The sequence below is a fragment of the Lonchura striata genome, chromosome 11, assembly GCF_046129695.1.
Source record: "Lonchura striata isolate bLonStr1 chromosome 11, bLonStr1.mat, whole genome shotgun sequence".
NCBI classification, from domain to species: domain Eukaryota; kingdom Metazoa; phylum Chordata; class Aves; order Passeriformes; family Estrildidae; genus Lonchura; species Lonchura striata.
In genome coordinates this window covers 7674669-7700001 of record NC_134613.1, presented here as the reverse complement: position 1 = coordinate 7700001, position 25333 = coordinate 7674669, and the positions used below count along the sequence as shown (strand labels likewise).

The 25333-nt window shown below is 51.7% G+C and overlaps 2 protein-coding genes across 3 annotated transcripts; both read left to right on the top strand.

Moving 5' to 3' along the window:
* The first annotated feature begins 215 nt into the window (after window positions 1-215).
* On the top strand, window positions 216-7094 carry SEC11A (SEC11 homolog A, signal peptidase complex subunit). Of its 2 annotated transcripts, XM_021554165.3 has the most exons (6): window positions 216-344; window positions 454-563; window positions 2149-2298; window positions 5855-5974; window positions 6418-6475; window positions 6620-7094. In XM_021554165.3, the coding sequence occupies exons 1-6, from the start codon at window positions 294-296 to the stop codon at window positions 6668-6670; spliced, it is 540 nt and encodes a 179-aa protein (XP_021409840.1). In that variant the 5' UTR covers window positions 216-293; the 3' UTR covers window positions 6671-7094. The 2 variants fall into 2 exon arrangements, with proteins under 2 accessions (XP_021409840.1, XP_077641993.1); XM_077785867.1 differs by having other exon boundaries at window positions 6418-7094.
* Window positions 7095-16535: 9441 nt separating this feature from the next.
* NMB (neuromedin B) lies at window positions 16536-20318 on the top strand. The gene is made up of 3 exons (XM_021554176.3): window positions 16536-16727; window positions 17128-17330; window positions 20044-20318. The coding sequence occupies exons 1-3, from the start codon at window positions 16595-16597 to the stop codon at window positions 20089-20091; spliced, it is 384 nt and encodes a 127-aa protein (XP_021409851.2). The 5' UTR covers window positions 16536-16594; the 3' UTR covers window positions 20092-20318.
* The last annotated feature ends 5015 nt before the right edge of the window (window positions 20319-25333 follow it).

The window sequence follows — 25333 nt, the reverse complement described above, 5'->3', positions numbered from 1 at the left end:
GAGGCGCGGCCCTGCTCCCGTTCCGGTGTCCGCTCCCGGTGCCCGCTCCCGTTCCGGTGCCCGGCCCCGCTCCCGGTGCCCGCTCCCGTTCCGGTGCCCGGCCCCGCTCCCGGAGCCCGGCCCCGCTCCCGGAGCCCGGCCCCGCTCCCGGTGCCCGGCCCCGCTCCCGGAGCCCGGCCCCGCTCCCGGCGGAAGCGGCGCTGACGCGGCGGCGCGGGCGGAAGCGGAAGCGGAAGCGGGAGCGGGAGCGGGAGCGGGAGCGGGGCCGTGCGGGCGCGGCGGCGGCGGCGGCGATGCTGTCGCTGGACTTCCTGGACGATGTGCGGCGCATGAACAAGCGGCAGGTGCCGGAGGGGCCGGGGGGCCGGGGGCAAAGCCGGGCGGGCGGGCGGAGGGGCCGGTCCGCCGTGCCGTGCGCTGCGGCGGGGCCTGACCCACCCCCTTCCTCCCCAGCTGTACTACCAGGTGCTGAACTTCGGCATGATCGTGTCCTCCGCCCTCATGATCTGGAAGGGGCTCATGGTGGTGACGGGCAGCGAGAGTCCCATCGTGGTGGTGCTGAGGTCAGTCCCGGGACGCGGGGGCTGAAACTCCCAGCGGGTTTGGCCGGGCTGGGGAATCGCCGGGCCCCCGAGGGGCAGCCCCGCCGGGATGGCTCAGACACGGCCGCAGCGGAATCCAGGCTCGGGAGCAGCGAGGGAAGAGGGAGCGGGGAGGAAGAGCATCTCACCGGGCTCTGTCAGCCGGCTGGTAGAAAAGAGGAAGCGGGACTTTATACCCGGGCCGGTAGTAACGGGACAGTGACAGCACTGCCAGAGGACAGGCTTAGAGCGGTCAGTGTGAAGAAATCCTTCCCGGTGAGGGCAGCGAGGCCCTGGCACAGGCTGCCCAGAGAAGCTGTGGCTGTCCCTGGATCCCTGGAAGTGTTCCAGGCCAGGCTGAACAGGGCTTGGAACACCTTGGACTAGTGGAAGGTGTCCCTGCCCACGGCAGGGGTGGAACAGGATGATCTTTAAGGTCCCTTCCAACCCATCTGCAATGATTCAATGACTGTCCATTACAGGGGTGATCCTGAGCTTAAGGGTTGCCACTGTCACTGTATGTTTTGGGTGTCACACATTGTCCTTACAGCAGTGCCCTGCAGTGGGTACCACCCGTGTTTCTCCCACCTTCCTTCTGCCTGGGACAAATTCCTTGGGCTGCCATTGGATGCTGGCATGGATATTGCACCTGCTCTGTGGCCACATTGGCCTTTTCTTTGTGTTTCTGTGTCAGTGTTCATGATGTAGAAATGCTGTAATGCCATGACCAAGTGCTGCTTACCAAAACTCCCTCCTGATGAGGTACAGGGCAGATGTTTCCCCCTGCTCCTCCCAGTGAGTGAGACAGGTCACAGCCCCTCTCCAGTGATTGATCTGTTGTTCTGAACTGCATCTGCTGTGCTCTGTGAAGATAAAACGCAAATGCACGCAGTACTTGAAGTTCATTGTTCTGGTTTGCATTATTTATGTGGAATTAGGGAGGATAAGTAGTTGGTAACAATTGCCATTCACAAGATAGAAGAAAAATAACTTGAGTCGTGGTGCCTGAAATGAGATAATTAAGCAGAGCAATGAATCACAGTAACAAATTTTTGGCAAGTCCTTTTGTCTATTTCAGATGGGAAAAAAGCTTTCAGTGCTTTGTTTCTGAGGATAATCTGTCTATCTCTAAAAAATAAATTAAATAAAAGAAAGCTTCCTATCATTACAGAGCTGCCAGCATTGCCCTGCCAATGGTGAGCTCAGTAATCAAAAGATAGTGTTCATCATCAGCTTTTTGCTTATTAAAAAAGCTTTTCCCTTTGGATGTGCTTGTAACACCAGTTACTGGCACTGTTTTTTTCCCAACAAATCCAAACTGCTGGGAATATGATGTTTGAAAACCTGATTGCAGTAGAGGTTACACAGTTGCCCAGTCTCCAAGGTGGTTTTCTCAGAAGCTCTTCATCAAGGTTTCAGCCTGGTCTTGAACACTCTCAGGAATGGGGTGTCCACAGCTTCTCTTTCTCATGAGCTTCTTGTGAGATTTTTCTTAAAGGGCCATGAACTCCAAAACCTGGTGCTGAGTGTTTAAATGTTGTTCAGTTGTTTCTCTCCTCTTTTTCAGCGGGAGTATGGAGCCTGCATTCCACAGAGGAGATCTCCTGTTCCTCACCAACCGAATTGAAGATCCAATCAGAGTGGGAGAAATTGTCGTCTTTAGGATAGAAGGAAGGGAAATTCCTATAGTCCATCGTGTCCTGAAAATCCATGAGAAGTATGTTAAGAATCTGGGGGTTCTGCTGCTGGTGTTTCCCTAACTGATGTCCTTCATCTGCTTGGGTAAACACATGGGGGGATGTCAATCATAGAAATCCAGGTGCTGTAGGAAGTAACACAGAAGTTTCAGACAGACAAAATCTGTCCTGCTTTGTTTACTTGTAAAGATCATCCAGAAGAAGGCACAAGGTGTGCCAGTGCCCTGGACACTGCAAAGTGTAGAATCATGAAAGGGTTTGGGTTGGAAGGGACCTTAAAGCCAGTCTCACTCCACCCTGTGCCAAGGGCAGGGACACCTTCCACTACCCCAGGGTGCTCCAAGCCCTGTCCAGCCTGGCCTTAGACGCTTCCAGGGATCCAGGGACAGCCACAGCTTCTCTGGCACCCTGTGTCAGGGCCTCAGCACCCTCACAGGGAAGAATTTAATCCTTATGGCTCATCTAACCCTGGCAGTGGGAAGCCATTGCCCTGTTACTTTAGGGCCCTTGTTTGCAGTCCCTCTCCATCTCTCTTGGAGCCCGTTTAGGCACTGGAAGCTGACACCACTGACTGTCCCTTTCTGTCCCGAGCTGCTGTGCTGTCTGCTGTAGCATGGCTGCATTTGTGTGAGAAGTGAGTCTTGTTTGTGGGGCACAGCTGTGGCAGGAGGGTGTTCGTGTGCCATGTGTGTTATTTTAGAGCTTGTCTCTATGGTCCTGGTCTTTGCTGTCATGCAGACTCAGGGCCTTTCATCTCTCTAGGAAGTTGTGTTGTTGTTCTCAGAGTCTTTGTGTACTGGTCACTCTCAGCACTGGGGAGGTTGTGTGTCTGAAGGAATGGAACAGGCATTCTTTTTATGGCTGATCAGAGCTTAGTTTTCCAGCCAAGGCTTCCACTGCTGTCATGAGCTTTCCTGTTTTGCTGGATGGAACTGTGGCCTCTCCAGGCCAGTCTGTGGGAATATGAGCCAACCATGTGAGTTGTTTGAGTGAAAACTGAATCTTGAACTGAATCCCTGATTCTTCAGTCCTCTGATTCTCAGGGAGGCAACTGGTTGGGGTCCCAGCATCTGTTTCTGCTGAGTGAATGTTTTCTGGCATGAACTGGAGCTGAGCCAGGTGGCTTCTGAGGATTCCTCTGGTTGAGACATTGATGGGATGGACAGGGTCCCTTTCCCAAAGATGTTGGAATATCCAGACCAGTTGTCTGGTCCAACTGAAGGATGACCAGCCTTGTGCACATAAATACACAGCTGGAATCCTGGCTCTGAGGTAACGAAACGATGCCTCTCCCAGTAGGCAAAGCACATTCTTTGCTGTTCAGATTTATTCTGTACACAGAACAGTGTCAGTTTTTAAAGTGCTGTTCTTTGATACCACTGATTTAAAAATAAGTTCAGTTTACGGGCTGAATTTGACATCTAATTTTGCATGAGCATTTTTTGTGATGTTGTGGGAACTCTTTCGAGTGAAATGCAGTTTTCCTCCTCCCCTGTTCTGTGCAGCATTTTCTCTTTAGATGTTGCCCATCCTTCTTTTTTTGCCTGCCTCTATCTCTGGATATTTGGGTATCAAGCACTATTTTTTGTTTAAATGTAACAGGGCCATAGTGCCAATCCTTGGAGGGTGAAACCATTCTGCAGTATCTTAGTATCTTTGGTTGTTTCACTTAAATGAAACAACCAAACACAAACCTAATCTTTTTATTAGGAGAGATAAACTGGAAAATCCATATTGCAGCCTGAACCTAGGAGCAGTTGCTTCTTTCACTACTTCTAGTGCCAGTTTGGAAGTGAAAAGTCTCTGCAGAAGCTGACAGAAGTGTCAAAATACAGGAAGACAGAAATAGTCCTCTCTATGATTTGGGCCAGCTCAGGCCCCAGTTCACATCAATAATGTGTCAGTGAGAAAATATCTGTTACTTGCTGGCCTTTTCTTCTTGTTCAGCCCAAAATTGAATTCATTCTTTATTACTAACACAGAGTCTGCATTCAAAATTTACTTAGTGGTTTTGGAGCAGGGTCACTCACCTCAGACAGCAGAGAAGTGCACCATGGGCTTCTCATGCTGCCTTGTGGCAGAGCCCTGACTCTGCTCAGTAAGGTGCTGCACTCCTACACCATCACTGTTCAGAGTTAAACAACATTATCTGCACCTCTGGGGATCTTTGTCTTTTCGCAGACAGTGTTTGTTGTTCCCACACAACAAGCCAGATGTGCTTTGGAGAAAGAGATGTGGGTTTTTTTCCCTTTTTCCTTTCCAAGCTTCTCCTGTCCTGGAACTTTTTGGTGTTCAGGCATGATGAAAACAGCCTGAGCTCCAAAGAACTGCCTGATTTCCTGTTCTTCATTCCATCTGTTGTTTCTGAGAGCTGAGATTCAAGCACTGAGGACACCCCTGCTCAGCACCTGCCTGCAGGTGCCACAGGAAGGTGACAGTGGTGAGTCCCTGGGTAGTGCCATGTGCTGCTGTCCAGCATCTGAACAGGAATGGCCAGGAAAGAATCTACAAAATTTTCCTGGTCAAAGCAAAGATTCATCTGCTCCACAGTCCTGATTCTGGCAAGCTAATTCATCTCAGGATTAATTAAAGACTAGAGAGAGTCTAGTTTATTCTGTAGTGATAATTTCCCTGCTTTCTGCAGGTTACAATTTCAAGCACAGAGTCCTAGTTCTTTATGTGTAGCTTAATTTCCTCTTTTTTTGTGGAGTATTGGGTCAATTTTTCAGCCAGTATAATTTTTTGCCAACCAAAATACCTTTGCAGAGAAGCATGGTTTAGTTTGCACTGTGCCTCTTTCTGCATAGCACCTTCTCTGCCTGGTTTTAACCCATTACTTCTGAGCTCCTTTGGTACCCTGGCTCTTGCATTGGAAGAGACAATGAAAAGCTGTTTGATTGTTGCTGTCATTTGTGGTGGACTATGTCATATCTTGCATCAGTTCTGTCTTTTCCAGGCTGGAGGGTCCTGGTCTGTAGTTTCTTGTATGGAAGTGGTTGCAGACCTTGTTAATAATTTCTCAACCTTTGCTGGTTCTTCTCTCCATTGCAGAAAAGGATCTGGGGGGCTCAGCACTGCCCAGAGCATTCCAGATGTAGGCACCTTGTGAGTTCATGCAGTGTCATCGTGGTATTATTTGGTTTTTTTGTCCCCCTTTCCTAATCAGTTCTAAGTTTCAGCTTGCTTCTGCCCACTGCTGAGCAGAGCTGTGTGCTTCAGTCCCACCCTCTCCTTTTGTCTGGTAGTAGGGAGACCAGAGCCCAACATTTGTGTGAAGCAAGAGAAAGATCAACACAAGACAGGTCAAAAGCCAAGAGGCAATAGCTGCACCTGCACTAGAAACTGTTCTGGACCTCTGCTGGAGAGCTTGGCTGGGGCCAGAATTCATTGTTCCCATGACAGTGTTTTCCAAACCATCTGCTTTCTGCTGCATTTGACAGTATCCCTCTTTTATCCTCCTTGAATTGTAGGACATGGGTGCTTCTAGTGCCCTTGTGTTGGTCTCTCCATGCTTGTTGTAGAACAGCTTTTAACAAGTTTCTGTCCTGCTTTACCTGGCTGTCTTGTCTTTACCAGGCAAAATGGAGACATCAAATTTCTGACAAAGGGAGACAACAATGCCGTGGATGACAGAGGACTCTACAAGCAGGGGCAGCACTGGCTGGAGAAGAAGGATGTAGTAGGACGAGCAAGAGGGTAAGTGAAGTTAAAAATGATGGGACTTTTCACACTGCTGTCCCCAAAAGTCATCTGGTAAATCCCCCCTTGTGTTGAGCTGTCCCTGCTGGGTTTTGTAACCTGCCTGAGAGTGTGGAGAGTTCAGTTCTTAGTTTGGCTTAAGCAAAGGCATTGAGTTGTGAGCTGTGTCCTGAGATGTTGGTGCTGGATGGACACAGATGGAAGGGTAGCGTGGGCTCAAACTTGATCAGATTTGTCCTGGGAGGCTCAGTATTTGCAGGCAAGGGAAATCTGAACCAGGCATAGGCTGAAACACCCTCTGGGCTGGTTGTCACTCAGGCCCACTGCCACAGGGAAGAAGAAATCACCAACCCATTGACTGCATCCCTTGGCATGTTTGAGTGACTCTCCCTCTGCAGCCTGGAATAGTGTTTGTTTTAAGAAAACCTTTATTCTTTTAGATTTGTGCCCTATATTGGAATAGTGACTATCTTAATGAACGATTATCCAAAATTTAAGGTAAGAGCTCTTCTATTTCCTGCCTGCTTTTCCCACCCCAGCTATAATTCCTTTATAAGAACATGGGCAGAACCCTGTTCCCTGCACGTTTGCTGCTGTAGATGTCAGTGTGCACTCCTGTGTCTCCTCTGCTCTCTCTTCCAGTATGCAGTCCTCTTTTTACTGGGTTTATTTGTGCTGGTCCATCGAGAGTAATCCCTTGTACTGAACTACAAGATGAAGGTGCCATGGATTTTTCTAGATGAACATTTGAAGTAGCTGATGGTCCTATGTACCAGGAGAAAGAAGAAAGCATGCATTTCAAAGCTTCGTGCCAGTTTGGGTTTGTTTTGGTTTTTACTGCATAAGGGCGAATGTTTGTCACAGTATTTCCAATGGTTTGTCACATTTTAGCCTTTTTAGTGAATTTTTATATTAAAAATTTGAGCCAAAGTGTTTAGTGCTTGTACTTTGAAGCTGAGCTTCCTCTCCAAGTGCCTTTGGGACCGTGTTCTCAGTGTGTGCCTGGCCGGGCCAGGTGCCCCCTCCCTTGTGCTCACTGAACTGTCCATTGGTGAGTTGTGGCCAAGACAGTTTTTTCCCAATTCAGAAACTGGAATAAAGATTTTGCCTCTTGCCACGTTTTTTGTTATTGCCCTGATGAGAGCAGCCTCCTGGGGGATACCTGGGCTTTGCTGTTACACACTCATTCCTAGAGCCACCATCTAACTTGTTCTCTCTTCACAGAGCAGTAACAGCTGCTCCTCTCACCTCTTTTTGGACAATAATCTGTCCTGAGCTGTAGATCATTCAATATTTCTGTGTTTCTGTAAATCACATTGAAATAATCTTCCTAAATACTGCAAAGTGTTTGGGGTAGAAGACGGCAAAGGATTAGTTTGTGCATAGTGGCATTAGGTAACAGAAACATTGAGATGGAATACCCACAGCTCTTTGACAAGGGATTATTTAGCAGGATGCAATAATAAAAGTTACTTCATTTTGGGAAAGGGTTTCAGGTGTCTTGTGAGCTGGCCAAGTCTCACAGGTCACCTGAAAGCTACAGACTGCCCTGGGGTCTGAAATAAAAAACCCACAACAGCTGTTTTTTCTGAGCTTCTCATTCAGGCTTGTGATCCTGCTGGTGGAGATTGTCAGAAAGAGCCCAGGGAGGAGGTGCAAGGCAGTGATGCTGCAGTTTATCAGCTCTTCTCCATGACTGCTCCAGGAATCATTGCAGATGGTCACTGCAGCCACACACACAGCTTGTATAAAGCAAAAGCAGTCAGGAAAACCAAGGACAAAACCCAATGGGGTGTATATGGCTGTTTGCAGTTTCTTGCATATGTCTCTCATTGGGTTTGCCTCTCCCATCTCTGGAGGTGAATTGTGCCATTTTACTGGTTTTGATGTTACCAGGTGCTTTGTTCCCTATGTAGGATAAAGCAAACATCACCTCTAGGGCCCTGCAAAGTCTACAAACAGGTTCAACCTCCAGCACTGAGCCACCTTGGGCCTGTGGCTCTGAGTAATCATAACTTCATAATAAAAATGGTAATAAAATCTGTATCTCTTGCCCCCAGTGTTAGAACCCTTGAGAGGAAAATGTGGATAAAGCTTCTCTTTAATTATTGAGTTAAGGATGAGATGTTCTGTCAAAAGTCAAACGCAGGCAGCACTGAGAGCAGAGAGTCTTTGAGAGCTGCTATCACTACAGAGCACCTTCCTGAGGCATTTCTGCCTTTGCAGCTCATGTGGAGCCGAGTCTGTCCCTGCTTTGCCTTGAGCCTTAACAGCTTTTGTTCATTAATGAGTTTTAGACTTGGGCTCACACAAAGGGCTGAGTTGAGCTTGTCTGAAAGCTGGTAATCAACACCTCCCCATAAACACTTGCTGGGAGTGTTGCTGCTCTCCAAGTCCTCTCTTTCAGACCTTCAAAATTCTGAGCATGTGAAAGCAGTTGTATTCCTGTCACTGAGTTAATTTAACCAAAAAGGCTGAAACACAAAGGATTATGGAGCAAGGTTTAGCTCTCAAAGTGCTGAGCCTGCAGTTCTATGGCAGGCTGACATGTCCAGGGGGTGGCAGCTGGTGTCAGGAGTCCCTGGGCTGGGGGGCACAGGGCCAATGTGAGCTCTTGCAGGAGGATGTGCCCGGGTCTTGCCTGGTGCTGTGTGAAGGAATTGAACAAAAAGTGCTTGAAAAATGCAGGGCGGTTGGGGTGAGGGGTAACAGGAGCCCCCACTGCAGCCCAGCTTCAGAGGCTTCTCTCCAGGGTCTGCAGGCTCTTGAAGAACAGGAACAATTGCCCTAAACCAGGGGCTGCCATGTGGCATTTGGGAATTCATCTCCGTGGGCCCTGTTGTGCCTGTTTGCAGCTCTGTGAAGCTGAGAATGTGGTTCTGTTTCCTGCAGTTGTGAAATGGGCAGATGACTCTTAATTAGGCTGAGAATAATTTGGCAGTCAACCCCATCACAGCTCTAGCATCCACCACCTCCCATGCCACCTCCCACATCGCCTCTTGCCTTCCAGCAGTACCTTTCCTGCCACAGTGGGATGAGGGAGTGTTGGGGATGAGCCTGCACAGGCTGGAAACTGGGGATATGGGGGCAGGGTGACACAGAGTTGTTGCTGGCTCCATCCCCACCAGATTTATTCTGCTTTGCTGAGCAGAAAAGCCACGGAGTGAGCTGGATGTCTGGCTGGGTGCTGATGCTGAGGTGTTTGGGAGCACTGCTGAGCTCCCACAGAGCCAGAGTGGTTGGTGATAGAACTTGATGTGTTTATGTTTTATTTCAATTTTATGCTGCTTTTTTTTAGAGGTGAAACTGTCTGGGCAGCTCCAGCAAAGCCAGTGACACTGGAGGCTCTGGAAATGGATGGAGATCTTCATGTCACCACAGGAATGGGATTTGCTTGTAAAGTACGTGGGTGTTGAAAGATCTGGTTTATAAAGGAGAAAAAAATGAAGGCGAAATCTGCCAGGGCTCATTGCTCCTGTGTCTGTTGTGGTTGGTTACAGCCAAACAGGGCAGGTTTTCTGGTAGCAATTCCAGTGCTTAATTAGAGTTCAGTCACATCCACAGTTCAGGGCACGGATTCCTTCATGGGCAGGAGCTATTTCATGAAGCAAAGCCATGCTGGGCTGTGTCTGATGGCTGCTGGAATTCTAGCGGGTGATATTTTTTGTATCTAAGTGCATAAGCAAGAGCTTGATGGTTGGGAAATGAGCTGTGAGGGGTGATGTGCTGCAAGCTGGAGCTCTGTGAGACAGCCTGGTTTTGTGTATTTATGATGCTTTAGTGCACAGTTGTTGGTTGAACAGCAATGAGCATCACGATGCTTCATCCAGATCTGTTGCTGCTTACTGCTTTGCAGGGGTTCACAGGGCTCAGGTTTTGTCAGATGGTCAGTTCCCCACTGTCTTTAATGAGATTGGGTAATTTCATGGTGATTTTCGTGCCCTTAAAATCAGAACAGATCAATGTATTTTTTTCCAAGGAGCATCTTCAAGATGAAACCTGGTCCATGCATGAAGACCACTCTCTGCTGGAGAAATGCACAACACAAAGAAAATGTGCAGCTCCCAGGACAGCCCAAAAGTTGGCCAGGAGAAGGAGAGGAGACACAGGAGAGAGAAGAAAGACGGGAGGTGCTTAGAGCCTTGGGGATGGCTCCTGTGCCAGAGCAGGGGCAGTGCAGAGCAGCTGTTGGTATGACCCACACGATGCCAGTGACTCAGTGGCTGAATCAGATGAGGAGTGTCCTGGTCCCATCCTCCAGGGAGGTGCACTGGGGTGATGCCAGAAGGGCCCAGCCTGTGCCATTCCCACAGTGTCAGCAGCTCAGGGTGGGAGTTGATGTGTGGTGGGTGACTGATCTGACTCTCACCTCTGGGAGAAGAGAACCAGCACTCATGCTGTGCTTTGAGCCAGCTGAACAGCCTCCTGCCCCTTTTAGCTTTCCCCAGCCTCGTAACACTTTGGTCCCTTTGCACACAGGTTCTAACCTCTCAGGAGCCACAGGTCTCTGCCAGAGTAGGTCACCAGCCTGAGCATGTTGGATTCATGTGGGACACAGGGGCTTTCCTGAGAAATCTGCCTTGGTGTCTCTATTTTGCCCTAATTGGATGGCTTTGCTGTGGGTTCCTAGTCTGCCCTGCTCTGAGAGTCTCTCTCTATGTTTGTTTATCCCTCAGTTTTTGTGAAAACCCACCAGCTCCATCACACACAGTTCTGCTGCCCCGTGGAGCAGGACCTGCCTGTGTGTGCTGGCCTGCTGGCTGGGCACATTGTGTGTCAGACCTACCCCAGCTCATGGGGAAGTTCATACACTTGTTCAGTTCTAGCAGGTCCTGTGAATGCCTGATGCAGCAGGGTTCCTGAAACCTCAGGGGAAAGAAACATCTTCACAGAGAACAGGCTAAATAGGGATGGACTAGCAATTCAGCTTTTGTGATTCAGAACCTCTGTGATCCAGGATGGAGCAAATGCTCTCAGTCTCTTGCTCCTTCAGCCCAGCTCCTCCTCTTTTGACTATTTGTGCTCCTTCTGTTTAACAATTCAAAAACCCTTTCTGCATCTCGCTCCACCGAACGTCTTGGTATCACCTTTGTTTTCCAACCTCCCCTTTCCCCACAGAAACAATCCTGAAGGAAAAATAATATGGAGGAAATGAACTTCTCTGAGCCTTGATTCACTCAAACTGGGATGTCAGATTTCTGCTGTATAATTCTGGCTGGGACACTTCTGAGCTGGGTCTGCGTTTGCCTGGAAGAAAACACGATTTTCTTCTCTACCTCTTCTTGCAGAGCAGTTATTTGTGTGTGTCCAGCAGTGTGGAGTGAAAGGGAGACCTCGGGGAAAACCACAACTCATCTACAGCTTAAATGAAAATTGAAAATGAGTTGAAAACAAGATGTGCAAGATTTCAAATTGTATCTTTTATAAACAACAGCTATTGCCTGTGGATGAATGGATGTAACAGAGGGATTTAATCTTGGTAAACAAGAGAAAAATGCATCAAAATAGACCCTCAGGCATGTGGCAAGACCTGGCTTTGGAAAAATGGTGCAGAAGAAGCTGAAGCAACCTAACTGCTACTAAGAGTTTTATTGGCACAGGAGCTCTGTGAAAGAGACAAATAGGGACATTCAAAGCCTCTGCTCCTTGTATTTGTTTTTTATTAGAGCCATCAGTTTGAGCACATATTTGCCTGCCCAGGTGGATGTTTGCAGGGCCTGGGAAGCTTCAACTCCACAGCATGGAGTCCCTCCCTTGTCAGCATGGCCACCTCTCTTATGGGTGCAGACAGTGCCAAAGGTACTAAAACATGGAATCTCAGAATGATTTGGGCTGGAAGGGACCTTAAAGCCCAGCCAGTCCCACCTCCTTCTGTGGGCAGCAACTAGCCCAGGTTGGTCAAAGCCATGTCCAACCTGGCCTTGGACACTTCCTGGGATGGGGCAGCCACAGCTGCTCTGGGCACCCTGTGCCAGGGCCTCACCACCCTCCCAGCCAGGAATTCCTTCCCAATATCCCACCTATCCCTGCCCTCTGGCAGTGGGAAGTTATTTCCCCTTGTCTTGTCCCTCCAGGCCCTTGTTTGAAGTCCCTCTCCAGCTCTCCTGGAGCCCCTCCAGGCCCTTGCAGGGGCTCTGAGCTCTCCCTGGAGCCTTCTCTTGTCCAGGTGAGCACCCCCAGCTCTCCCAGCCTGGCTCCAGAGCAGAGGGGCTCCAGCCCTGAGGACATCTCTGTGGCCATATCTGGACTTGTTCCAACTGGTCCGTGTCTTTCTTGTGCTGAGGACTCCAAACCTGGATGCAAAGCAGAGAAGAAACAAAATGGGCCTTGCTTTAAAGCCCTTGAACCAGGGTATTTTCAGGTTGGTCTGTTACATGTGTTAGTGAGGCCCTTTTGGCTGTGCAGTTTTTACATTCATTTACTAGCTGTAGTTTCCTTTCTTTACCCGGTTAAATCCTGCTTTATCTTTAGGTGCGTTTAGAGGATTTGCTACTAGTGCCTGTTTCACACATCTGTTATTGCTCATCTTATCCCTACTTGGACAGGAGTTTGTTAAGGAACAGAACACCCTAAGAATAGACTTGGAACTAGTTGATGGAATTCAGAAGTTTATGGGCAAGGTGAACCCACAGGGATCATCCACCTGGATTTCCCAAAGGTATTTGGCAAGGTTCCTCAGCAAAGGCTCCTGAAGGAAGGAAGCAGCTCTGGAACAGGTGGTGATATCCTTACAGGGGACATTGTTTGCTAAAAGGTAAAGAACAAGAGGGAGAAGGGAAGAGGGAAAAGACTGGGCAATAAAAGAGATTAAGTTTCAATGTACATCAATATAAAATGGTGCACAGGGAGAAAAACCAATTTTAACTCTATTTATGAAACAACGGGTTCCAAGTTAAGTGTTACCATCTGAAACATCGGGGTTGTTACAGATTGTGCTGAGAAAATGTCAGTTCTGTGGTCAGCAGCCATCCAGAGTAAACTGAGTGTGTCAATTGCTGGGGGAAAACAGAACAAAACAACCCTTGCTCCCTCTGGCTGAAAACATCTGAGGATTCCTGGAGCTTTGAGGTGTTTTGGGTGGGAAGGGACATTCCTGGAGGGTGTGGGGTGAAGGGCTGCTCTCACCCAGCCCCGGAGGGGAAATCTTGCAGAGAGGGGAGGGGGAGCTCTGTGCAGACCCTCCTCTGCCTCGAGGATCTAACCATGGGCAGCCTGCCATTTTCCAAAGAGTCACCTCTGGGGCTGCCAACAGCCCCATCACCTGGGAAAGTCGGTGTGCTGACCTCTGCCAGCAAAACTGATTTATAAAGCAGAATTTCTACAGGTTTTTTTAATATATAAGCTGGGAAGATTCCCTTAGAGGCTGGTAGCTGTGGGGAAGGTGAATCTCTGCTGAGCTGGACACAGCAAGTGGCAGAGAAGCACTGCAGTGTCAATTCCTGCCTGCAATGCTGGAAGTCCCAGCAGGCTCCAGGCTGGGTGTCTTGCTCTGACCCACCAAAGTGGGACAAAGGGAGAGGCAGAAAATCTACCACAAACCCCACCAGGCTGGTGACCAGGTTCTGGAGCTCAGATCCTTGTGCCCTTCCCAAGCAGGTCTGGGTGCCAGTTATTTTCCCTCAAATTAGGAGCAACATCTTTGTGAAGACTGGAAAACGCAGAAAAAACCTGGTCTCTCTGTTGGTGTCTGGGGCTGGTATTTAGCAAGGCTGCTGTGGAGGAAGGAATTGCTGTTCCTGCCTGGATCCCAGCGCTGCTGCTGCTGCTGCTGCTGCTGCTCAGTGAGGGCTGAGCTCGGGTCCTTCCACCAGCTGTTTCCCAATAAAGCCCCACTGGCGGCCCTGAATTGTGCTCCACTTGCAGCCTCCAACATGTCTCTGAGTAGCTGTTCTGGTGCTCTTTTCAGACTTCAAATCAGGGTTATGGGCTCACATCTCCCACACACACATTGTGAGCTCAAGCCTTGGTACTCAGCAATTAATCTGACACACTCTCAGTTTTTGAGGGTTTATGGTGGCACAGCAAAAGGGCAGGACCTCCCTTATTTCCTTTTCCCAGCCTTTCCCAAGCTTCCTTAGCAGTGTCTCTGGGATGGAAAATACCTGCTCCTCTGCTCCCACCTCGTCTGAGGTAACACCAGCTGAAAAAGAAGCAAGATCTAGGTGCATTTGGCTGTGCATCTAATTAGAGCAGTGCACAAGCCTTCATCCTGTTTGAAACCCTGCAGCTTCCCACCGCTCATCCCTTGTCCCCTGGGGCTGCCTGTGAGGAGCACTGAAGGAGTGGGACTTAACCCTGTCACGCTCCAGTTGGTGCCGTAATTGCCCGGGGCTCTTTCATCTGCCCTCTGTAATTGGGATCACTTTATCCCTGGCTTCATCCTCCCTAATCCTACAGGTAGCCCTTCAGCTTGCTGTTCCCCACAGTGGAGGATTGCTGCTCAACTTTCCAAAAAACACCCCTTCCCCAGGGTAAGGAGAAGCCAGACTCAGCTGTGCCAGTGCTGAGCAGCACCAGGATCTTCCTTCACGCTCAGCACCTTCTCTGGACCTCCCATCCTCCTCCTCCTGCCCTTCATACATCCCCCACCTTCTCCAGACACCCCAAATTTCCATCACTTTGGCCAGCATGAGTGAATTTAAAACTATTTTGAAGAAAAGGCTCGGGATAGTGTCAATCCATTTCAAGCTGTGTTTTGGCAGTGCAATGGCAGTGCAGGACATTGAGGGAGGGACACGTGCTGAGAGAGGAAATAGAGAAGGGACAGGGGTGTTTCTGTCTGTCCAGATGCAGAACTGGCATGTGGGCACTGGGAGGGGACACCAGAGGCCAAGCAGTGGCCCCAGCCAGCAGCACCAGTGGGACCAGGGGCCCCAGGTCTCCTGTCTCTGCTGGCTCGGTGGGGACACGAGGCTGCTGTGATGTGAATGTGACAGCTGGGGCTGCAGTGCTGCAGCTGCCACATCTGGGGTGAGCACTGCATTTGTGCACCCCCTGGCACCCTAAAGGGACACCTCCTCGAGTGGCAAGTCCAGCACTGCCTGCTCAGCCCTTCTCCTGCTGAACACAGGGAAGAGCATGGTGAGAGAGCGGAGTGAAATCCCCCTCTTGAGTCCAGGACCTCCAGCACACCTGGACAAGGCTGGCAGAGGTGTCACACCTGGTGGGTGAGGAGGAGAAGGCCCTGTCCATCACCGTGGCACATCTCTGGAACAGTGAGGGAGCCCATGCTGATCTGGCCACCCAAGAGGACACTCACACACTTTGGGAGGATGCCTGGTAACACAGGAACACTTTGGGATTTTTTTTCCTTACTGTAAGCTTAGAGCTGAGTTTGCAGTTTGAACTCTGACCTGCTGCTGCTGAAGGGGAGCGTGTCACCTCCAGCCCTGTTCTCCTGAACAGCAGCACGTGCTGAGGATGGCATTGCTAATGAATTCCCTGGGTCATCTCACCCCCACCAACCAGCACCTCCTTGCCAAGTTATGGAACTACAAATCCAGCAGAAGCTCTCAGGGCCTTTAGGACACTAATTAGCCTTCATGGGCTGCACCTGGGACTTCTCTCTATCCACATGGACCCAGGAACCAGCTGAGCTCAGCCCTGGGCCTGTTGTCTGTCACTGCTCTCTGTTGTGGGAGCTCAGCAGTGCCCAAGTGACCCAGGCTCGCCTCCTCCTCTCCATGGACCTGCCAGGATTATGTCTGACCCTGGGTACCCCCACCAGACTCACCCCAACCTACTGTGGTCCAGACCCTTAGAGTATCCCTGTGTAAATGTGGAACCTGGAGGAATCCCTGTTGGCTGCAGGTAAGAGACGAGAAGAAACAGAGCACAACCTGTGCCTTGGAGCCCTCTGATCAAATGCTTCCAGTTTCACCTGGAATTCACTTCATTTGAGCTCTGGGCACACACAGTCTATGCCCCAGGCCCTATTGTCTGTGTCCCTGGCATGGCTGGGCACAGCCCATCCCTTTAATGGAAAAGGAGGAGCTCGTGGGGATCATGATTATCCATGGAAAGTTTGGGTGCAGTAATCAGGAAATAGTGGTCTGCAAAATCTCAAAGGGAGTGGGAAAGGTGAGGAGTGATACGCAGGCTCTGGCTCCCGTGCCCTGCAGTGTGTGGGATCCTCTGGGAGGCTGCTCTGGAAAGTGAGGGAGCTGGGCAGAGCTGGCAGGTCCTTAAGGATCCTCGGATTGCCCATCCCGATAATCAGGTGTGCAGGCACTGTACTGGGAGACGGGTTTGAGCTAGACTGGGGATGGAGCTCCTGGCCGAGCTCCAGTGCAAACAGGCAGCATGGAGAAGGTGGAAGCACGGACATGGAGAGATTTGGGGATGGGGATCGGACACGGCGGCGAGTCCGCCTCAGCCGTGCGCCTGTCCCGTCTCCCGCGCCGCCGGAGCGCTGGGGGGACACACGGCGGCAGCGGCGGAGAGTCGGGCTGTGCCGGGCCGGGCTGTGCCGTGCCGGGGCGGGGCCGGGCCGGGCGGGGCCGGGCCGGGCGGGCCGTGCCGGGGCGGGGCCGGGCCGGGCCGGGCGGGCCGTGGCGCGGTCCCGCCCCGCGGGTTTAAGCGGCGGCGGCGGCGGCGGGCGCGGGTCCCGCGGCGGCGATGGCGCTGCGCTGCCTCCTGCTGCTGCTCTGCGGAGCCGCGCTGGGACCCGCCGTCCACCTCGACTTCGCCGAGCACCGCAGCCAGGCCGCCAAGATCAAGGTCAACCCCCGCGGCAACCTCTGGGCCACAGGTAGCGGGCGGGGGGCCGGGACACGCGGGAGGTGCCAGGGGGATGCTGGCAGTGCCGCGAGGGGCAGGGGGAGGCCAGGGCAGGCGTGAAGTCACCTGCACCTCTGGGCAGCAGGTCCGACATCCCCAACAGACTGACCAGTCTGGCTTCCCTGGATATGAGGTTCAGCATCCCTGGGCGGCAACTCTGTAACCCCGGAGATCAGCAGGAACAGAGAGGGAAGTTTCCCAAAAATCCCATGTGGAGTGAGGACCTGGGATTCCTGGGTTTCTCTTGACTCAGGTGGTTTGGGCATTAAGTCACTCGGTGCTCCCCGTTGGTTTGTGCCGGTGCAGGGTTGCCGGTGCCAGCTCAGCTGGAGCCCTGTGTCCCCCCAGACACCCCGTGTGTGGTGTTGCAGGTCACTTCATGGGGAAGAAGAGCGTCACAGGCTCCCCACACCTGGAGACTGCGGAGGAGCCTGCAGTGCCAGTGGTCTTTGGTCCCTCTCTCCGAGCCCTGCTGGAGGACATGATGGAACTGCTGACCCGCGAGCTCCTGAAAATCCTCTTGCAAGAAAGGCTACTGGATGAGAACCAAGGGAAATATGACCTCACTGGCCAGGTGAACATTTACTTAGCTAGAGGGAGATGCTCGGAGCAGAAAGGTGGAGGAGCTCTGCTGGAGAGGGGAGCACCTGCACAGCTGCTAGAAGTGCATTCCCCTCTTTACCCTCCTTTTAACCCTCCTTAAACCACTTCTTAAGACCAACCATAAAGGGAGAGAGGAGAAGTGTCCTGAGGCTTGTGTCTAGTTGGGCAGTGACAGATAATCCCAGGTGCTTGGGAAGGGTGTGAGGATGAGCAAGTAACACTTCAATGGAGCTGTGGCACTGGTGGTCCCCAGGAGTTGTTAATAAGCATCTGGATCTTCCTCGGGTGCAGAAGAGGATGATGTCCCCTTTTCCAAGGACAGGGAAATCCTTTCTCCCTGTTATTTCTACAGCAGGAGACCAAGAGGGATGCAGTATGTGAAGGGAAAGGCATCTGTCAAGCAAAGAGCTTTGGCTCTGTGTCACTGTGGTTTGAACCCCTCGATGCTGAGGGCACAAAGCCTTGCGGAGAGTATGTGTGCACTGGTCCTGCTGCTGCAAGCGGGTTTTGGGGAGCAGGGAGAGGGCAGGAGCTCCACTGGTGCCACTGTGTACCAGCAGACCCTCACTGTGGCTTTTACCTTGGAGCTCACTCAGCTCCTAGTGGAAAACCTGCCCCTGGGAGCAATGCACAGGCACAGATCTTCAGGCAGGATGTAGAGATTGAATTGCTCAGTCCAGAGATGGAATTTCTGCATCCATAAATGGAATTAGTCAGTGTGGCTCTGCTTGTCTGTTGCCTCCTGCACACTTCCCTGGTGTTTCACCCTTTCCAGTCAGTGCAGGAAGTAAGGGGGAGTCTAAAAAGGATGAAATCCTCTTAGGGCAGTCCCACCTGTGCTGTCCCTCTGAGCCAGATGCCTGAGGAGCTATCCAGTAGCACTGCATGCAGGTTTTTTAGCAGCTATTTCTGCTGTGCAGGGTTAGGCAGGACTTGCTCCTCGTTGGCACAGGTGGAGCAGAGTTGCAGGACCGGGAGCCTGAGAGCCACTGGTTGCTCGAGCCCCTTTTGGACTCACTTCCAGCAGAGGAAGGTAACCTGAAAGGAGAGCTGTTCCCATTGGGGAGAGGGCTTTCCACAGTGAGGACACAGCTGGGCATGGTGAAGGCAGCAGCCCACCCCACTCCCTGTGCAGTGTGATGGGCTGCTGCAGTGTTGGCATCTCAGATGCAGCTGGAAAGGACATGAGGGCTGTGGAAGTTCTGGACCCTTCCCCACTCCCCCGCCAGGAACCTTTTAGCAGGAGAGGGCACTTGGTGAGAAGATGGGAGAGCTGGCAGATGTGCTGCCCTGCTTTGTTTCTGAGCGTGGTGTGAATTTGGGAGAGCTGCTCCTCGCTGCTTACGTTGCAGATGTGCCTGTGCAAAAGCTGCCTGGGGTGCTGGTGCTGTAACACAGGTTCCAGCTGGGTGCCAGAGTCCTGCCAGCCCTGCCAGTGCCCATTCCCCGTGCTCGGGGTGGGCACTGGCCAGGTGTGGCACTGGGTGCCAAAGCCCTGCTGCTGGAGGGTGCTTTGGTGCTTTGTCTGTGGCCATGCAGGGGCTGGCCAGTGCCTGCCTCGGTGCCCACGTGTGGCATCACAGCTGAGCTGCTTGATGTAAAACTGGCTCCTGCCCCTCCCTTCCTCTTCCCAAACCCTTGCCCTGGTCCCCTTGGCCACCTTGCTGGGGGCTGGTTCTGGTTTTGCTCCTTGGGCACCTCTGAGCATTTCACTTCCCCAACTCCTGCGCTGCTCCTTTCTCCCACCCATCCCCAGGGCATCCTCGCATCTGTGTTGTTGTGGATATTGCAGAACTGCTTCTCCCCAGTGCCTCTCAGTGCTGTCCACGTTGTACTGTTCTGTGTGACCTTATTTTTTTTCTTGCTCTTGTGGTTGTCACTGTGCCAGTCCAAATTCCTGCCACCCTGACAGTTTTCCCTTCAGCATGAAAGTTGCTGGACACCAGGTCTCAACACCCAGTCTGAATAGATTTATGTGCCATGTTCCCACCTTCCTCACAGGCTTTCTCATAGCGCTGCCCTGTGAAACTCCTGGTCCATGCCCTGCTCAGGGTCTGTTGCTTCCATCTCAAGCCATGTGTGGCAGACAAGGCTTGGCTCTCAGCGTGCTGGCGCTTCACAGTGCTGCCACGTTGCTCTGGGTGACAAAGATTGGGCTGGCAGAGGAGGATCCTTCCCATCCTTTGCCACCTCCTTGGGTGTGTGGCATTGATTCTCCAGGATGCAGAGACCACGTGTGTGGAGTGGAACAGCTCCAGGGCTGTGGGGAGAGCCCTTCTGCCTGAAGGCAGCTGCTGCCCTGTGTAGCTCTGGGACCTATGGTCAGTGCCAAACCCACAAACCCCTCTGTGACTCTTCCCTGCCATGTTTTCTGTCTCTTTTTGCCTTCTCACATTCTCTGATGAATGAGACTCTCCCCTGAAGCTCAACCCAGTGGCTGCTGCCTCACTGGGATGACGCCTCCCTCAGACGCTGCCCTCAGCATCCGAGTTGTGGTTCAGCTGTTGGAGCACAGATGGGAAGCTTTGGCTCTGTTCTTCTCATGTGCCACCCCAAGCCACCCCTGAAAGTGCCACTGCCCTCCAGCATGGAATTTTGTCTGATGTGCCCACGGTCCCAGCACGGCTGCTGATGGTGGTGGTTGTGTGCATGACCCCATGTCTCACTGCTCTCTTGTTTTGTAGGAGACAGGGCTCCTAACGAAGGTGCTGGAGAAGTACTTTTCAAGCTGAAGAGGTGCACCTGGGGAGGATGAGGTCTGCAGGGTCGGCTGTGCGTGGTGAACAGAGGAGAGCCTTGTCCTTGTGCGTTTCTATAGCGACATCACTTTTATTTATTCTTTCTGAAATATTGTCCATAGTGATGGTGTGTGTGAAAATGGGGCCTCCCTGTATAGTTCCTGTATATTTTGTGTTTCCTTGATGTCTGATGTGTGAATAAAGCTGGTTCTTTGCCCAGACTCTTCTGTGGGGGTAGGAAGGCAGACCTCCAGGGCTTGTGAAGGGGGAATGGGGAGTGGGAGCACCTTGGGGCAGGGTGAAGGGAAGCTCTCAACAGCTCAGAGGGGTTGGATTCAGTCCCTGCATGCCAGAGGTCAGCAGTGGCTCCGTGTGGTGGAAAAATCTCTCCTCCAACCCATGCTTCCAAAGAAAGGCTCAGAAGTCTTCTGTTGTTCGGTCTCAAGGCAGTTTATTGCAAGTTATCTAAAAGATTTTCTCCTTGGGCTGCTGTGGTTTGCTCCCAGCTCAGGCAGAGGCACACACACACCCTGACATCCTCACTGACTCCCGACTGCTTCTTCTCTCCCTGCCCAGGGCTGCTGCTCTCTTTTATATGGTACATTAGGTGTTACATGTTTACAGTTTTTCCCAATGCCTATTACCTGTATTAAATGGTGCTTTTCTACTCTAAACCAATCTGTGAGTGCCAACATCACCAAGAACATGGAGGTAAGGAAGAAGAAAGAGGGAGGACAGGGCAGATCCCTCCATCTTAAAACTTCTGACCCCCATGTACAAAATCAAAACCCCCCTGTACAGCACTCAAAAATTCTCCCCTCCACTTTGTGACTACTTCTACTCTAATATCTAAACTTTTGTGACTTCTTGTTCTACCTGCAAGGTTGGTAAATCATTCCATGGCTCAAATCCAAAATCACAGCTGTTTCCAGCTGCCTGCCAGGGTCTCAAATGCTTCTGACCTGGACCCGGAACATCCAAAAATGTCTGAGGGACATTTTGAGTTCCGACACCTGCAGCCTCTGCTCACTGAGGGAGACCCTGACATGATAAAATGGCACACTTGGTTGAGCTGATCACAGCACTCACCCTGGAGCATTTGTGACTCTCTTTGCTGGGAATGTTCCCAGCAAAATCTTATCCTGGCTGTGGTGGGATTGTGGCTCAGTCGGAGTCCTGGCCTTGTGGCACCTCAGGGTTAGCTACAGGCTCGTTGGCCTTGGCCATCAAACACTCAGTGTGGTTGTGAGGCTGCTTTGTGATGATGGCTTGGTGCTCCCTCACCTCGTGCATGCAGTTAAACACTCACAGGGGCAGAGGCACAGCCCTGGGCTCTTTGTGGTGCAGGATGGCAGGAGAAGGGAGCTGGGGCCTGCCTGAAATGGGTGATGGAACAGTCCCAGGGGCAGACTCTGCGTCTATACCTTCTGCAAGTGCTGCTCACAGGTGTACCCTAAGGCTGCCAGCCACTCTGGGGATCATGGAATGGCTTGGGTTAGAAGGCACACCTTGTGGCCATATTCCAGGGACAGGGACACCTTCTGCTATCCTGGGTTGCTCTAAGCCCTGTCCAGCCTGGCCTTGGGCATTTCCAGGGATGGGGCAGCCACAGCAGCTCTTGGCAGCCTGTGCCAGGGCCTCACCACCCTCCCAGGGAGGAATTCCTTCCCAATATCCCCCCAGCTCACCTTTTCAGTAGCTGGAGTAAAGCTTTGACTTAAAACAAATTATTAGCAAGAAAAATAATGACACTGTGAATTGTGTTTGACACTGGAGAAAGCCAGATGCCCCTCAGCCAGCTGGTGAGGGACTGGCAGCCTGATGGGGTTCATGGGACCACTCTGCTGAGCTTACTGGAGGGGGAGGCACCCAGGTGAGATCCTGAGATCCTCATTCTCCCTCTGACCTAGCCAGAACCTGCCTGTCTGTGTGTCCCCAGCCCCCATCACTCTCCTCTGGGTTGAGATAAAGAAGGGTGAGGTCACTTGTTAACTGTTGCCATGGGCAGAACCAGCTCACCTTGGGGAATAAAAGTTAATTTATTGTGAATTTCAGTATTTGAATCAGGTTTTGGAAAAAAAACAACCACCCCCAAGAATTTTCACACCTGGGGGGAAGGCAGGTGTGAAAATTCCCCTCCCCTTTGCCAGGCTGACTTTCAGCACCTCTCCTGCTCCCTGTTGTCCCTGCAGGTGACACTCACTCAGTCCCCTTGTGGGAGCAGCAGCTGAAGGCAGAGGGATGCCCCACGGGCAGTGCCTTCCGTGGCAGTGGTCCATCCAAGGAGTGCATGTTCCACCGTGGAGCCTCTCCATGCTCCTCTCCGAGCTGCTACCCAGGCTGGGGCAATGCTGAGTGCCCAGTGCCTGCCTTGGACCCCATCCTACAAGAACAGGGTGACCCAGGCTGGAGAAAATCTCAGCAGATCTGTGGTTCAGCCCAAAGCAGCGGGAGCCTGAGCTCAGACTGAACTCAGGGCTTGAACACCTCTGTGGATGCAGGCTGGCTCCACTGCTCAGTTGCCTCAGTTTCTATTTATCCCTCACAGGCAAACAGCTACTCAAGCCCTAAATCACTATTCCCTCTTGAATTTAGATTACAAACTGAGAGGATCAGGAAAGCTTTTGAGGACGCTCATAATTTTTTTTGGCAATTTGCTGGCTCTGCCCTGTCATCCACTTCTGACATTTACCTTCTGGCCCACAGCTGCATAGGCTCAGCACAATGTCCTGTCACTCACCAGGAAAGTTCCAGGACCAAAGATTTGTGCTCAAACTTAGAAAATGAGTAAAATCTTCACTTTGGGTTTTTTCCCAGCCCTGATTTGTTTCTGTTGCTCCTCTGGTTTGAGGATAACCCTCCCTTCTGCTGCTGGGGCTCAGGTCCTTGCTCACAGCTGTTTCTGCACACTGCAAGCAGAGATGCAAGGAAGCCTTTAGGGTCACTGGGATGATTTTCCTGGGGTGCTCAGACCTGGGCCACGTTTCTTTGGAAGCCCTGAGAGCCCATGGGCTCTGTGACCATTGCTGTTCTGGGCTTCCCCCACAACCTGAGGCCGTGGCACGGCCCCAGGGATGGGAAAAGGACATGAAGGGAGATAAATAGACACAAGTCACCTTCACGATGGGCGTTTGTGTCTTTGGCTGTGGGACTGACTCAGAGCAGGAGCTGGCTCAGAGGGAAGTCAGTGAAAGTCCACTGCCACCACTTGGTGTCATTGCTGTCCCAGGCTCAGTGACGTGCTCCCCGTGTGCTTGCTGACAGGGGACACTCCTGCTCAGCTCTTGCAAAGACAGCAGGCCCCAGGCTGGGTTGTTCCCTCCTCTGGGGTGCTTGGAGACCTCTCCTCCAGAGGAGACCAACAAGGCAGGCAGGGAGGGAAGGAAGCAGAAAGGAAAGCAGGCTGCCAACAGTCAAATTCCATTGCCATCCCCACGCTCCTCCAGGGAAAGCTCTTCACATCCTCATCTGAACATCAAACCCCGACCTGACCTGGTAAATCCAGCCAGGACAGAGCCTGGGACAACCCAAGGGAATTGATTTCCAGAGCTTGGCGCTGTGTCCAAATGATTTCCAGGGCAGGGCGTCCTAGTGCAGAGGAGCTGAGGTTAAATGCAGTGTACAGTCTCAAAGCATAGAGAGATTCCAAGTGGCCAAAAAGGCCAACAGCAGCTGGCTTGTAGCAAAACCAGTGTGGCACAGGCCAGGGCAGTGCCTGTGCTGGCACTGCTGCAGCACCTCCAGCCCTGGGGGGAAGCTCTGGGCCCCTCACTCCAAGAAGGATTTCTGGGGGACTGGAGCATGTCCAGGGAAGGGAACAGAGCTGGGGAAGGGTCTGGAGCACCAGGAGCAGCTGAGGGAGCTTGGGGGGCTCAGCCTGGAGGAAAGGATGCCCAGGAGGGACCTTCTGGCTCTGCACAACTCCCTGGGCAGAAGGGGGCAGCCAGGTGGGGTCAGGGTCTCCTTCCAGGGAACAGGACAAGAGGAAATTACCTCGAGATCTGCCAGAGGATGTTCAGATTGGACATCAGGAGAAATTTGTTCATGCAAAGGGTGGTCAGGTATTGAAAGGGGCTGCTCAGGAGAGGGAGTCCCCATCCCTGGAGGAGTTCAAGGAATTATTTGATGTGGCATTCGGTGCTCTGGTCTGGTTGACAAAGTGGGGATTGGTCACATACTGCGCTGAATGGTCTTGGAGGCCTTTTCCAGCCTCAATGACCCCGTGATTCTGTGCTAAGGCATACAAAAGCCTTTTCCTTATGATATGTCCCACCAGCTCACTTCTCCTATCATGCACCAGCCTCTGGAAAAATCAAACTGGTAAAGATGACACTGAGAGAGTGATGGGACCTTCAGGCATTGGGGGATGATTTAACAGAGGCCAACTGCTGCTCACTCAGCTCCAGGGTGGCCTGTTGGGCTGGCCCTGCCCAATCCAAACCCTCAGGTACAGTCAATGGGATAAAGTTCCTGCAGTGCACATAAAGGATATGCTGGAGAAAACAATGTGAGTTATTCCTGCCTCAGGCAAAGACAGACCCCTCTGTGGGATTCCTTTTACTCAAGGACCTGGGTGCACTTTGTGGGTGATGCTGGAGGAAGGCAAAGGCCAATGTGCACCTCAAGGTGATTTAATTTAGGGTGAGAACAGCCAATAAATTCAATTGTATGAAGTTAGTTGATACATAATGCTGTGTATTATCACTTCTATATGCTCCTCATGCCACCAGGCACCTCACAGCACTGTCTGGATTTGGGGGTCTGAACCTGGCTCCCCTCTGATCATCACATTAACAAAAAATGAACTTTGATGAAACTGGACAAGTGCAGTGGTGATGGAGCAAAAACTGACTTTAACATGGGACAAATTTCTGCTGCCCTGAAAGACAGCTGGAGCCCAATGTCCTGGTCAAAATGAACTCTGGACTTTTTCAGGCACAGTCCATCAGCTGAGGGGGTGATCTGTGCGTGTGTACATCCACCAGAGCACAGGAAAGCTGATGGGGCTTGGGAAGTGTGGAACCTGGCAACCATCAGTGACAGGGTGAGGGGTGGCTGCTGCCCTAGTTTTACTGGGATGGAGTTAATTTTATTTCTCAGTAGCTGCTCCAGTGCTGTGGTTTGGATTCAGGACAAGAATAATGTTGACATCGCAGGGATGTTTTTTTGGCTGTTGCTGAGCTTACTCTAAGTCAAGGACTTTTCAGTGTCCCACGTTCTGCCAGTGAGGGGAAGG